Here is a 13,371-nt window from a genome sequence, read left to right on the forward strand (position 1 = left end):
GCTCAACCTCCTGCGCCACCAGGGAGGCCCTTAACCTCTTCTATAAGTAACGTTTCCTACAACTGCCACTCTCCGACTTCCTTTAAGATTTTCTGTCTTTTTTTTTTTTTTGTTTAATTTTGCAGTTTGAATATGATATTCACAGGTGTGGGTTTTGTTTGTTTTGTTATTTACCCTGCTTGGTATTCTCTGTGCTTCCTGCTTCTGTGGTTTTGTGTCTGTCATGTTGTTAATGATACATTATTTGGAAAGTTCTTGGCCATTATTCAAATATTTACTCTTTCTTCTCCTATTGCTATTTCACTTCTGTGTATATTACACCTTTTTGTTGTTGTTTTTGTTTTTTAAAGATTCATTTTATTTATTTATGCATATAAGAACTGGGGTACAGGCCAGAGGTTTGGGGGTCAGAGAATTCACCAGAGACAGAATGGGGAGCAAAACAGGCAGATTGACTGAAATACACTGCTGAGAGGAGCAGCAGGAGAGACAGGAGAGGAGGAGAGGTCTGCTGTGCCATGTGGGTCAGCTCCCTGTCTGGGATTGAACTCATGCAGCTGTGGCTGGTGATAGCTTGATAGTGCTGAAACTTTAACCCCTGCACCACCAGGGTGGCCCCAGAATTTTCTTTCTTTGGCATTTCTGCTGCTGAATTGTCACTTATGCAGAGAGGAGTTTGGAATGCTACCACTGAACCACCTGACATTTTGTTTTTCTTTGGAGCCTGGTGTAGAGAGAAGCAAAGTCATTTCTAAATTGCCATCTTGGTTTCAATTCTAAGACACTGGCACAAAGTTTCCTAAGCAGTTAGACTTATTTCAAGACACTAAGATTTCATTTTCCTTAATCAAAAGTTTGGAAATGTTACACATTCTCTTTCCTCATGGATTTTCACATGATATCTAAGTGCAGTTCATTGTCCAGTCAAGACTAATTGGAGGTGGAAAAGTTTTTAGAAATCTTTCAACTTCTGGCCCTTTTCACAAAGTAGTGTCTCCAAGATTCATAGTTGAAGATCCAAGAGGTTTTTTTTTTTTTAATTGGTGAATGAGAGAATGGAGAGAGGAAAGGAAAAAGGAGATAGAATGAGCCAGTTTCCCTGCTCAAGCACAGAAATTTGGCAGCATGAAACAGCTGCTAGTAAATAGCAAAAGGCCATGGGAAAATTCTAGAGGCAATTATAAAACATACCATATGCATTTTTTTCTCCAAATCATTCCTACACCAGGCAGAAAATCCATCTTTCCATTAGGGAGAAAAAAAAGTCTGCAAACCCCAGCAATCCCTTAAAATAATTGTTATTGGCAAGGGAAAGAAAATATTGTCTGAGTTACTTGGCTTATCACCTTAACATCTTAAGAGAAGTTTTGTTAATGGCCCAATGGATCAGCAAACATGTTTCTTTGTTTGGCGCTTCATTGTTTGAATAAGTTACTGCAAATTAATACTGCTGTGTGCCTAAAAATAAAGTTAATACATTCCATAGGTCCCTGCACTGTACAATTTGTCAATGCATCTATTTTCCCTTATACCAGCCCTACTTCAGATCCTATTTCCCTGCCTCAGCATTATTTATCTGCCTCCAGTCCCTTCCCTTCAGGTACCTCCTACTTTGAATTAGATTAATTTTCTTTGCACTAGTCTACTATCCACTCAAAGCTAAATTGAACAAATAGAGAATAATGCAATTTTGATGCCAAGTTAATTTTCTCCCTAACAAAATGATTATTGAGCACTTACTATATGCCACAGACACTTCTAGGCCCTGGAGATATCAGCAGTGAAGCAAAGTCCCTGCCCTTTTAGTCTTCTGTTGGAGATAGTAAACCAAGAAATATAATATACCCCTTGTGATCGATATTATGAACCAAAACATAGCAGAGTAAGTGGGAATAGAGAATGATGAGTTGGGGGTGGTAAAATGGATTATTTAAATCATGGAAATAGTTGAACAGCACCTCACATATTGATTTGTATTTCCATAAGGCTGATACTGCTATAATTACATTCATTTTTCATCTGGTTGAGGACTTGCCACAAAATAGATGCTCAATAAATCTAATGGAAATAGTGATATACAAAATACCTACATTCTGTAGGTGAACTTCAACGTATCTTGACATAAGGTTGATGGACTATGTTTTCAATCCATACTTCAGAAATGCAAAGTCCACACTTTGTATTCCTTCTTCAGAACGGTTGCTAGCTAATTCCAGGGGATCAGAAAAGCAAATATACAGAGGGTCACAGGTAGTCCCTTACCTCTGGAGCCAAAGAGGCTACCATCTGTTCATCTATTCCCTGGTTTAATTTCAGGACTAAGATCTCCAAAACAACTTTGGGTGAACTCATACATTGGGAGTTTTTGATCTCAGTTATTCAGTGTACACACAACAAATGATGAAGGGCAGTTACAAAACGCTTCAAGGATTCATTTATTTAATAAACATTTTCAAAGCAACTAGTACAAACCAAGAGCTCTGCTAGAGGTAGAGGAAATTATTTCACCTCAGTCCAGAATCTAGCCCTCAGCCACTCAAATTGAGAAAATCATATTGTTCATACATTCAGAGATAATTGGACCTTTGATGACAAACTACCTATAATTAACTGTAATTAAAATAACCAGAAAATGCTAATTAATTCATTAATTTCTACAGTGATTTAGATTACCTCTAGTTGAACCTGCTACTAACATTTTTGGGGTTGGTGAAAGAATACATATAAATCATATACAATGTTGTAAACCAGTGTGACAAGAAAAAAAGAAGGAAAGGAAGGAAGGACAAAGGGAGGGAAGGAGAGAGGGAAGCCAACCCTGGAAGTAGGTTGAGGACATTTGGGCAGGGAATTCCAGAGTATTCTAGAAGGGGGGGAGGTGAGGGTCTCTAGGTGTGCAGCCTGTTTCCGTGGACTCCTTGGAGGAGGAGAGCCAAAGCAGGGCTGTCTTGAACATGAGACACAAAGCCATAATCCAGGGTACCCCATGTCCAACAGTGAGGTCTACGAAGGCAAACAGACTACCTCTGGGGAGTTTGTGAAAAAGGAGCTTAGCTTTACCAACTCCGGAACTGAGGCATCCTTGACTAGCCAAGCCTCCTTGTTTAGAATACCTCCTGGGGGCCTCCCTGGTGGCACAAGGAGTTAAGACACAATCTATGAAGCTATCCGCAGCCTCTGCAGCACGAGTTCAATCCCCTGCCAGGGAGCTGCCCACATGGCGCGGCAGACCTCTCCTGTCTCGCCCGCTGCTCCCCTCAGCAGTGTATTTCAGTCAATCTGCCTGTTCTGTTCCCCACTCTGCCTCTGGTGAATCCTTTCAAACCCCCCCCCCCGCATCTCTGGCCTGTACCCCAATTTTTGTATGCATAAATAAATCTTTAAAAAAAAAAGAATACTTCCTGGACCACTGAGATCCTTGCCCCCCAATCCAAGTGTTTAATTCCTGTGATGGGACTGATATGTTTTGCTTTCCCAACAACTCCTCTTTCGCTGAGGTTCAAGGACTGCAAAGACTCCCCAAAGAGTGGGAAAATGGGGGCTAAAATGCAGTCCTCCCTCTGCTCACAAAGCGGTCTTGCATCAGTCCAGAGTGGGCCCCATTTTTCCCTCCCTCACTCCCTCCCTTCCTTCCTTCCCTCCCTCTTTCCTTTCTTTCATTTTATTGCAGTAACATTGGTTTACAGCACTGTATATGACTTAGAGGTGCAGGATCCGGTGTGTTACCACACCACACCCACCACCAAGGCACTATAAGTCCTCCACCATAGGGAGCAACATTTTCTTGTTTTTTTTTAAAGATTTATTTATTTATGCATACAAGAACTGGGGTCCAGGCCAGAGGTGTGGGGGTCGGTGGGGGTGGTGGGGGGATTCACCAGAGACAGAGTTGGGAGCAGAACAGGTGGATTGACTGAAAAACACTGCTGAGGGGAGCAGCGGGCGACACAGGAGAGGTCTCCTGCGCCATGTGGGCAGCTCCCTGGCCGGCCAGGGGTCGAAATCGTGCTGCAGAGTCTGCAGATTGCTTCATAGTGCTGACGCTTAACCCCTTGCACCACAAGGGAGGCCCCCTGGGAGCACCATTTTCTAATTCACACAATGTGCCATACAGGGTAGCTCAGATCTTCAGCTCACCTATTTGCAGCTCAGTGAGCCTGGGCAGGCATCTAGGCTCCACCCACAGCCACTGGTGTCAGAGCTCCGGAAAGCCCCTTTTCGTAAACCACAGGGAATTGTTAATAAGGATTCCAGAGACCATTTTCATTCATGAGACTCTCAAAGGTACAGAAGATCCCAGAAATCCACCAATAAATGTTCAGATAATAGACACCTCCTCAAGCCAAGGATACACAGCTTAATTGATTGACCTGGCTAGGTCTGTAAGAATACCATATGTAGGGCCTCCCTGGTGGTGCAAGGGGTTGAACACAGCACTATGAAGCAATCTGCAGCCTCTGCAGCACGATTTTGAACCCCGGCCGCCCAGGGAGATACCCACATGGCGCAGGAGACCTCTCCTGTCTCGCCCGCTGCTCCCCTCAGCAGTGTACTTCAGTCAGTCTGCCTGTTCTGTTCCCCACTCTGTCTCTGGTGGATCCCCCCACCCTGCACACCTCTGGCCTAGACCCCAGCTCTTGTATGCATAAATAAATAAAATCTTAAAAAAAAAGGAAAATACCATATGTAAATATATCACTTAGAACCAGGTACTTTCTAATGACAATGATCTTGTCATTGTGCAAAGGTCACAGAGTGTACTTATACAAACCCAAATGGCAAAGATTGCTCCAGAGCGAGGCTAAATCTAGGGACCCCCATCACATATGCCGTCCATTCATGACCACATCATCACAATGTTACATTTGACTACAGTCATGTTGGTAACCCTGTCTCTTCTATTTGCTTTACAGTCAAAATTATTCAAAATCTATCCTCTCAATTTTCTCCTGCTCATGACAAATAATCACCTACTCTAAGCAGGAATTAACTGAGAGACTGGATTGGCAGTGATTCTTTTGGATGTGAGACAAGAAGCTTGGAAATATAATCAAATGCACTGTTATTCTAAGAGATGACAACAAGAAGCAATTTCAAAACAAGTCTCTCTTGTGAACCCTTGGGTCTTGATGACACAAGAGTGATTTTTCCATTACGGAGAAGAGACTACCAGTGCAAATAGAGGTGGGTGATTCTTCCTTGACAGCTGAGTCAATCCGTGTTGCGTGAGCTGGGCCATTGTTTCAATGGTGAATTGCTCTGAGAGAAATAATGTGCCCACGACTTGGTTTTTTTTTTCCTCTTTTAGTTTCCTACCTGGAACCCACCCCTGGAGTGTGGCTTACCTTGTATGACCATTCCCAGCCTCTTTGTGGAGATGTTCTGTGGGGGATAAGAATGAGAATGAGGGACCTCCCTGGTGGCGCAGGCAGTTGAGCGCAGCGCTGTGAAGCTGTCCACGGCCTCTGCAGAGCGAGTTCTATCCCGCCTGGCGGGTGAAGGTCCCATATGGCGCGGAAGACCTCTCCTGTCCCGCCCGCTGCTCCCCTCAGCAGTGTATTTCATCAGTCTGCCTGTTCTGTTCCCCGCTCTGTCTCTGGTGAATCCTCTCCCTCCTGCGCATCTGGCCTGTACCCCGGTTCTTGTATAAAAATAACAAATAAATCTTAAAGGGCCTCCCTGGTGGTGCAGTGGTTGAGCGCTGGGTTGCAAAGCTGCCAGCGGCCTCTGCGGCGCCGGTTTGATCCCCGGCTGCTCCCCGGCCACCAGAGGAGGGTCCCACATGGCCCGCAGACCTCTCCTGCCGCCCGCTGCTCCCCTCAGCAGTGTACTTCGGTCCTTCTGCTCCCCGCTCTGGCTCTGGTGAATTCTCTCACCCTCCCGTGCTTCTGACTGTACCCAGTGCTTGTATAAACAAACAAACAAATGAATGAATGAATAAAATACATGCCTCTTTAAAAAGAAAAAAGAAAAAAAAACAACAACAACAACAAAAAAAAACCAAATAAATCTTAAAAAAAAGAATGAGAATGAGGGGCAGTCATAAGAAAGAAGAAGGAAAAAGTATATGCAAAAATGGCTTGGATTTGAAAGCAGACAGCAGGGTGAGGGCCATAGGGTGGGGCGAGGTCTGATACAAACACAACATCTAATTCCTTGGGTTCCTCGGTGGCTTCTAGACTCAAGTTCCATGGATTTTCTTCTTATTGCCCTCTAAAGTACTCCCCTGCTGAGGATTGTCTCTTAATACCAGTATCATTTAGAAAAACAAGTGTGTCAGTCCAAGTTCAGCCAGGGAAGCAGAACCACTTTGAGCTGTGGAGGAAGGGATGTATTATAGGAAATAGACCTGGCCTGTTGTGGAAGGAGACAGGGGAAGAAGGAAGATGGAAGGAGAAGGGGAAGATGGAAGAAGACACCCACCCACCTGGCAGCACCTCCAGCTGCCCACGTGGAGGAGAAAGCCCAGACAGAAGTGACAACAAGCTGATGCTACCTCTGAGGGGCTACACAAATGTCAGTGGGTGGACCGAGCGATGCCATTAGTCTACAAGGTGAGCAGCTGGGAAGAAGCTCTGAACAAAGTGAAGGAGAATGAGGTCAACCTGGGACCTGCTGTTACCTCTGCCTCTGTCACCACACCCAACCATGACGAACATCAGAAGGTAACTGTGGTTGCTTTATTCTTGCCTCCCACAGCTTGGGCAAGTTACTCTTTTTTTCTTTTTTTTAAAAGATTTATTTATTTATGCATACAAGAACCGAGGTACAGGCCAGAGTGGTGGGGGGTGAGAGGATTCACCAGAGACAGAGTGGGGAACACAAGAGGCAGATTGGCTGAAATACACTGCTGAGGGGAGCAGCGGGCGACACAGGAGAGGTCTGCCTTGCCATGTGAGTAGCTTCCTGGCCGGCCAGGGATGGAACTTGTGCTGCGGTGACTGCAGATAGCTCATAGGTTGTGTCTTAACCCCTTGCACCACCAGGGAGGCCCCCTCAGGCAAGTTACTCTTTGGAGCAACTCTAACCCAGAGTTGCAAGGACTGCTGGAAAAGGTGACTGCACGCTCCACAGGACCTCGGTTGGATTCATGGACAGGCTCCCCACCCCCCTCAGCTGGCACAGCATCTGGACCAACAAAGTGAGAGCAAAGGGATGAGCAGAAAGGTTGAAAAAGATCCTCCCACCAATCAGAGCAAGCTTGAGCATCCTGGAGATTGGAGTGTGTGAGAGGAAGTGCTTCAGAGTCTTCCTGCTAGCTGGGGCCACAGGGAATCTTCACTAGGCTCCGGTGGACTTAGATGGAGGTGGGTCTCACTCTCAGCTGAGGCAGGGAACCCCGTTCATAGGCAGAGACCAAGTTCCCATAGCACTTTGATGCAGACAGATTTCAAAAGAACCTTTTTTCCCCCTTAGAAAAACCGAAGTACATGCTTCTTTAAAAAGTTCTTTTAACACGCACTGCTATCTTTGGGGAAATAACCTTAACACAAATGAAGATTCTGCTTTGATAAAATGTATAAATTCGTTATCAATGGTACTTGGAAGAGCTCTTTGAGAGAGATAAAATGTTTATTAGAATCAAAGTACGTTTGAGAGACTTATTTTTCTCCAGCTTTATTCTATTTAAAGAAAGTGTAGAATTGGATATTAGTACTTGAAGGCCTTGACCACTTTTTATCTTGAAAAAAAAAAAAAAAAAAAAGATGTTTGTCATTCCAGGAGCATAACCAGTTGAGCTGGCACACAATGACATAGTTAATTCACCAACGGAATGTGTTGCCATAGCTCCAGCGAGGAACAGGGGAGATGTAACAATGGCCTTGTTCAGAGGGCAGCTTCACCACAACCTGCCTGTCCCTTCACAAGAGGCCATCATAGCACCAGGCCAGAGCACAGCAATTGTCAATGAACAACGAATGGCCCAGCACAGACAAGAGGAGGCTTGTGGTAGATAAAGAAAGAGCACCCACCAGCTTAAATGTCTGCTTATTCGATCACTGGTGTACAACTACCTCCTCTGAGCCTATCTTCAAGTTTAACCTTTAGTCAAGTGCTCCCTAAGTCCAGAGAGAAAAAAATTTCATCCCGTGACTGAAGATAACTCCCAAGGGAACAGAAGCCTCTAGAAAAGAAGGAAAGTGGATCAGGAGCAGACATGGTAGGCCACCAGGAACGCACCGTGAAGGAAGACACCGGGGACAATTGCACTTCCAGATTCAGGCACAAGGTACTGTGTGTGGACGCTTTCTTTTTGATTTTTTGCCCCTTGGAATATCGAAGTAGATATGAATAGTAAAGTCCTGTGTATCTGTGAGTGTAAAATGGACCCCTGCTAATGAATAGAGTCATACTCACGACGAAAATATTCTCCTTTCCTCTTAGGATATTCAAAAAGAGAAATCAGACTTTGCCATAAGACTAGCGCTATCTCAAAACATCAGATTCTGTTGTTGTAAATAATAAGGTAACCCCCCAATGCCTAGCCATGTGTTTAGGGATGGAACTTTCTTTCAGCATCAAGTCGCCTTTTGGTCTCCAGGCAAACAGTAGTGGATGTAATTCTGTCTTAACTGTTTCACTCCAAGCCAGGTGCCCTGGACTTTCCTGGGGGAAAGAAGTGAACCACAACTTGTCTCTGCCTCACAGTCTCTCTGCAGAATAGCCAAAAGAAAATACTTCTAGGAATCTGGAACCTTGAACTTTAGTACTGGCCCAGCGACCCTTGTGAGCTGTAGGCTTATTACTCTCCCCAGCTCTCACCTCTTCATAGATATAAAGAGGTGTACTTCTTTCTCTGGATGCTTCCAAAGACCATTTGCAGAGTAGTGGGTGATGTCATGGACAGGGCTGAGGCTTTGGAATCAGTCTACTTGGATAATTCTTCACCAAATAGTTATTTAGCATCTACTACATGCCAGGTACTATTCTAGATGCCAGAGATGCTGTTCTTGTGAAGCTCGCATTTTAATGGGGATGGGAGGTTAATCTTAGTGTGACTTTGGGGACTCATGTAGCCTCTATTTTTTTCCAATTGTAAAATGAGCACTATCATAACATTTCAAGAATTGTTGTTAGGATTAGACACATTGGTATTTAAATCATCTATTATATAGTAGGGGCTTGATTAATGCTATGTAAATAATAATATGTAACATATGGAAAACATTTTTAGAATTATATATTGGGGGCTTCCCTGCTGGCATAAGGGGTTAAGTTGCAACACTATGAAGCTATCCACAGCCACTGCAGCATGAGTGATCCCTGGCCCGGGAGCTGACCCACATGGTGCAGTAGACCTCTCCTGTCTCCCCGCTGCTCCCCTCAGCAGTGTATTTCACTCAGTCTGCCCGTTCTGTTCCCCACTGTCTCTGGTAAATCCTCTCTCACCCCACAAATCTGGCCTGTACCCCAGTTCTTGTACACATAAGTAAATAAATCTGTAAAAAATAAAATTATATAATGCTATCTAGATAGATGAATTGCTATTTTTTCTTTTTTAAAAAAAAGATTTTATTTGTGCATACAAGAACTGGGGTACAGGCCAGAGGTGTGGGTGGTGAGAGGATTCACTAGAGACAGTGTGGGGAACAGAACAGGCAGATTGACTGAAACACACTGCTGAGGGGAGCAGCGGGTGAGTCAGGAGAGGTCTGCTGAGCCATGTGGGTAGCTCCCTGGCTGGGGATCGAACTCGTGCTGCAGTGGCTACTGATAGCTTTATAGTTTGTGTCTTAACCCCTTGCGCCACCAGGGAGGCCCTATATTATGTGGCTTTAAAGCCACAGTTCGTGCCAAAATTACACTGTAAAATTCACCACTTTCCTTTTTCTTTATTTCCTTAAAAAAATCCCTTCATTTATTAATAATTTTTGAGTTCAAACAAAAGAAAAATCACAGCTAATTTTTTTTTATCCCCTCAACTGACTGGATGGAATTAGGATTGGAACAAATTCTCTTTCTAAAAAAAGTCCAATCAGTATAAGGAAATGGAGGTAGTTCTAGTCAAAGAATGATGTCATGGGAGCCTGAGGATATTAGAGAAATGTTTGAACACATTGTTCATTATTCTATAAAATGAGAATTGTCCTGGTATAAAAGTCACAAAATGCTGATCAGAATACTCATTATTGAATTCTTTGCAATGCAATGATCACAGAAGAGAGACAAACTTGTGGGCTTTGGAGGGGGGGAATATCCATTTTAGTGGAGCCTTGTTAACCCAACTGAGTGCTGGAGGATAAAAGCTTAGGCATGGGACCAAATGGGTAAGAAGGACTCAAGGGTTTGTGAAGTTATTAAGACCAGAGAAAGCTTCCTAGCAATGATGTGATTTCTCTGCTTCATTGTCACGAAGTACCGTGACCGAACAGTGAGGAGATTTACAAATTTAATCATATTTTGAACTCTCTAGGAATGGAAACTCCCTTTAAACGAGAATGGGTTATTCATTCTCCACATTTTAGTCTTTAATATTTGATTGGTACTTTTTTGGAAATAGGAGAATGCCTGAACATTATCTCTACTTCTCTTATCCCAAATCCTGTGAGGTATATACTATTTATATCCTCACTTTAAAGTGAGAAAATTGAAGCTCACAGAGATTAAATAAATTGTTCATGGTAGTAAGGATAGGGCCAGTATTCAGTTTCTTAGAATCCAATTTCACTTTTTCTTTTATATTTTTTTAAGATTTACTTGTTTATGCATACAAAAACTGGGGTTTGGGCCAGAGATGTGGGGGGTAAGAGGATTCACCAGAAACAGAGTGGGGAGCAGAACAGGCAGAAGGACTGAAATACACCGCTGAGGAGAGCAGCGGGCGAGTCAGGAGAGGTCTGCTGCACCATGTGAGTAGCTCCCTGGCTGGGGATCAAACTCCTGCTGCAGTGGCTGCCGATAGCTTCATAGGTTGCATCTTAACCCCTTGAACCACCAGAGAGGCCCTCACTTTTTCTTTAAACCTACACTGCCAAATAAGGTAGACACTAACCATGTAAGACTGCATATTTATTTATTTTTATAGTGTTTTACTGAAGTAACATTGCATTGTAATATTATGTAAGTTTCAAGAGTACCTCATTATAAATCAACATCTGTAGATATGACTTTACATTCACCACTAAAACCAATTCTATCCTTCACCATACAATTGACCCCTTTTACCCAACTGACCCACCTCCTCACACATGGATTTAAGTTTAGATTTAAGTTTTAACTCATCAAAATTCAATACAAATTAAAATTCAGTTCCTCAGTCACACTAACCACATTTCAAGTGCTCAATAGCCAGATGTGGCTGGCAGCTACTTGCTCTGGACAGCACAGCTACAGAATATTCCATCATTACAGAGAGCTCTAGTGGATGGCTCTTCTAGATATGTTGACACATGTCCTCAAAATGTATTGCTGTTCTGTTACAAGTAATATGAATTTAAAATTTTACAGTAAAATCTCATTCATTTGAAGTTTCCTCATTTGATAACACCAAGTTAACTTTGATCTGCAAATTAATAATATAGATAAGAGGTAAGGAGACATTAAACACACTTCAGAGACCAAAGATTTTTAAGCACCATCAAATAACTCCAGAAGTACTCACTTAGATGCAAGCAATTGATATGATAATTGCACATCATTTTTATTTATTCATTAAAACAGGAATCCTCTGAGGTACCCTGGTATGAAATAATATGGTTAGCCTAGTTCTTTCTAATTACCCTTCTATTTCAAAAACTTCCTCTCTTTCTGTGAATCATCAAACAAATTGATAGCATAAAATACCTTCACAGTGAAATTTTGGCTAGGTCAAGATGTAACTCCAAAGCCCATGCTTCTTCCACTAGATGCCAGGATTCCCCTGGGAGGAGGGCTCTCTTTACCCTTTTGTAGAGCCTGCACATAGTGAGTGTTGAGTAATTATCTGTTGATTGACTGACAGAGACAGTGCTTTCAACATTCCACTTACTGACATAAACCCTGATTTTCTACAGAGAATGCAGGGATCAAATGGAATGTTGATCCTGTTTCTTCCTCTTCTTCTTCTTCTTCTTCTTCTTTCTTCTTCTTCTTTCTTCTTATTCTTTCTTCTTCTTCTTCTTCCTCTTCCTCTTCCTCTTCTCTTCCTCTTCCTCTTCCTCTTCCTCTTCTTCTTCTTCTTAGATTTATTTACTCATACAGGAACTAGGGTACAGGCCAGAGGTACGGGGTGGGGTACAGTGAGAGGATTCACCAGAGAGTGGGGGCAGAACAGGCAGACTGACTGAAATACACTGCTGAGGAGAGCAGTGGGCAAGACAGGAAAGGTCTGCTGCGCCATGTGGGTAGCTCCCTGGTGGACTGGGATCAAACTCATGCTGCAGAGGCTGTGGATAGCTTCACAGTGCTGTGCTTAAACCCTTGCACCACCAGGGAGACCCTGTTTCTTCTTTTCCCTTTACTAGTCTTGCTGCAAAGTCTTCTTGATGAGTTAAGGGCTTTCTGTTTGTGATAAAAAGATGATTTACCAGAGTCCAGGTGAGATCATGGGTATAAGGAATGTGATCTAACCTGAAGATTTGGAAACTAATAAATCTACCAGTTCCTGCAGAAAGGAGAGCTGCCTTCCCTAGACCAGTCATTCATTATGTCAGTCAGTCTTCAAATACTATGTTGGATACATTTTTGCCAGCTACTGTGCTGGTTCTAGGTAATAGGATAGAATAGAATTTTGAGTTATTTAGAAAAGAATAGCACTTGCATTTCTAAATCCTTAGCAGAGGTGATTTCTTACAGCTTGTTTGGAATGGACACACCTAACACAAATGCCATTTCAGCAAAAACAAAAGTCAGTTCCTCAATTTAGGAATAAACTTCAAAAAATGGGATTTGTTACATCCTTGTCTTCTTTGTTTCTAAACTGTAGGTTCTAAACAAAGAATGAAAATTGAATAGGAACAATATAAGTGTGTGTTGAATATTTAGTCTTTATTTGGAAGGAATTAGGCCATTTGAAACCCTCCAGATTTATGAAGTGTAGGTATCTGAGAATGGTTTAAAGCCACTTATCGGGAAAGTAGATATTATGTTTTTATTTTTTGTTCCAAAACAGAATTAGCCTTCTTTCCACGTATCTCTCTGTAATTCCTGCACATGATCTTAATAGGCATGTATTTGCCCAGCCTTCAGCTAACTCAACAGTCTTTACCTTCTTCTTGAAACTGTATGGCAGACTGATGCAAGGGTCACATGTCCTCTTGACCCAATTAGCAAAGGTATGATCACTGCCATAGGCTGCTCTGCTGGGGGTTGTCATCTGCAAAATTGACAGGTGGAGCACTCCATCCCAGGTATAGGTGACTTTGGGTCAGGGAGGGCATTCATCTTTTCCTA

General features: G+C 42.9%; 1 protein-coding gene across 1 annotated transcript in view; it reads left to right on the forward strand.

Moving 5' to 3' along the window:
• Positions 1–7,801: 7,801 nt before the first annotated feature.
• PCYT1B (phosphate cytidylyltransferase 1B, choline) overlaps positions 7,802–13,371 on the forward strand; it is a 114,438-nt gene continuing 108,868 nt past the window's right edge. Inside the window, exon 1 of the mRNA XM_037512591.2 lies at positions 7,802–8,230. Within this exon, the coding sequence (XP_037368488.1) occupies positions 8,159–8,230 (72 nt within the window). The 5' untranslated portion in view covers positions 7,802–8,158. The remainder of the gene's footprint in view (positions 8,231–13,371) is intronic.

This window comes from Talpa occidentalis, unplaced genomic scaffold, assembly GCF_014898055.3.
Source record: "Talpa occidentalis isolate TD23 unplaced genomic scaffold, MPIMG_talOcc4v2.1 talOcc4.15, whole genome shotgun sequence".
NCBI classification, from domain to species: Eukaryota; Metazoa; Chordata; class Mammalia; order Eulipotyphla; family Talpidae; genus Talpa; species Talpa occidentalis.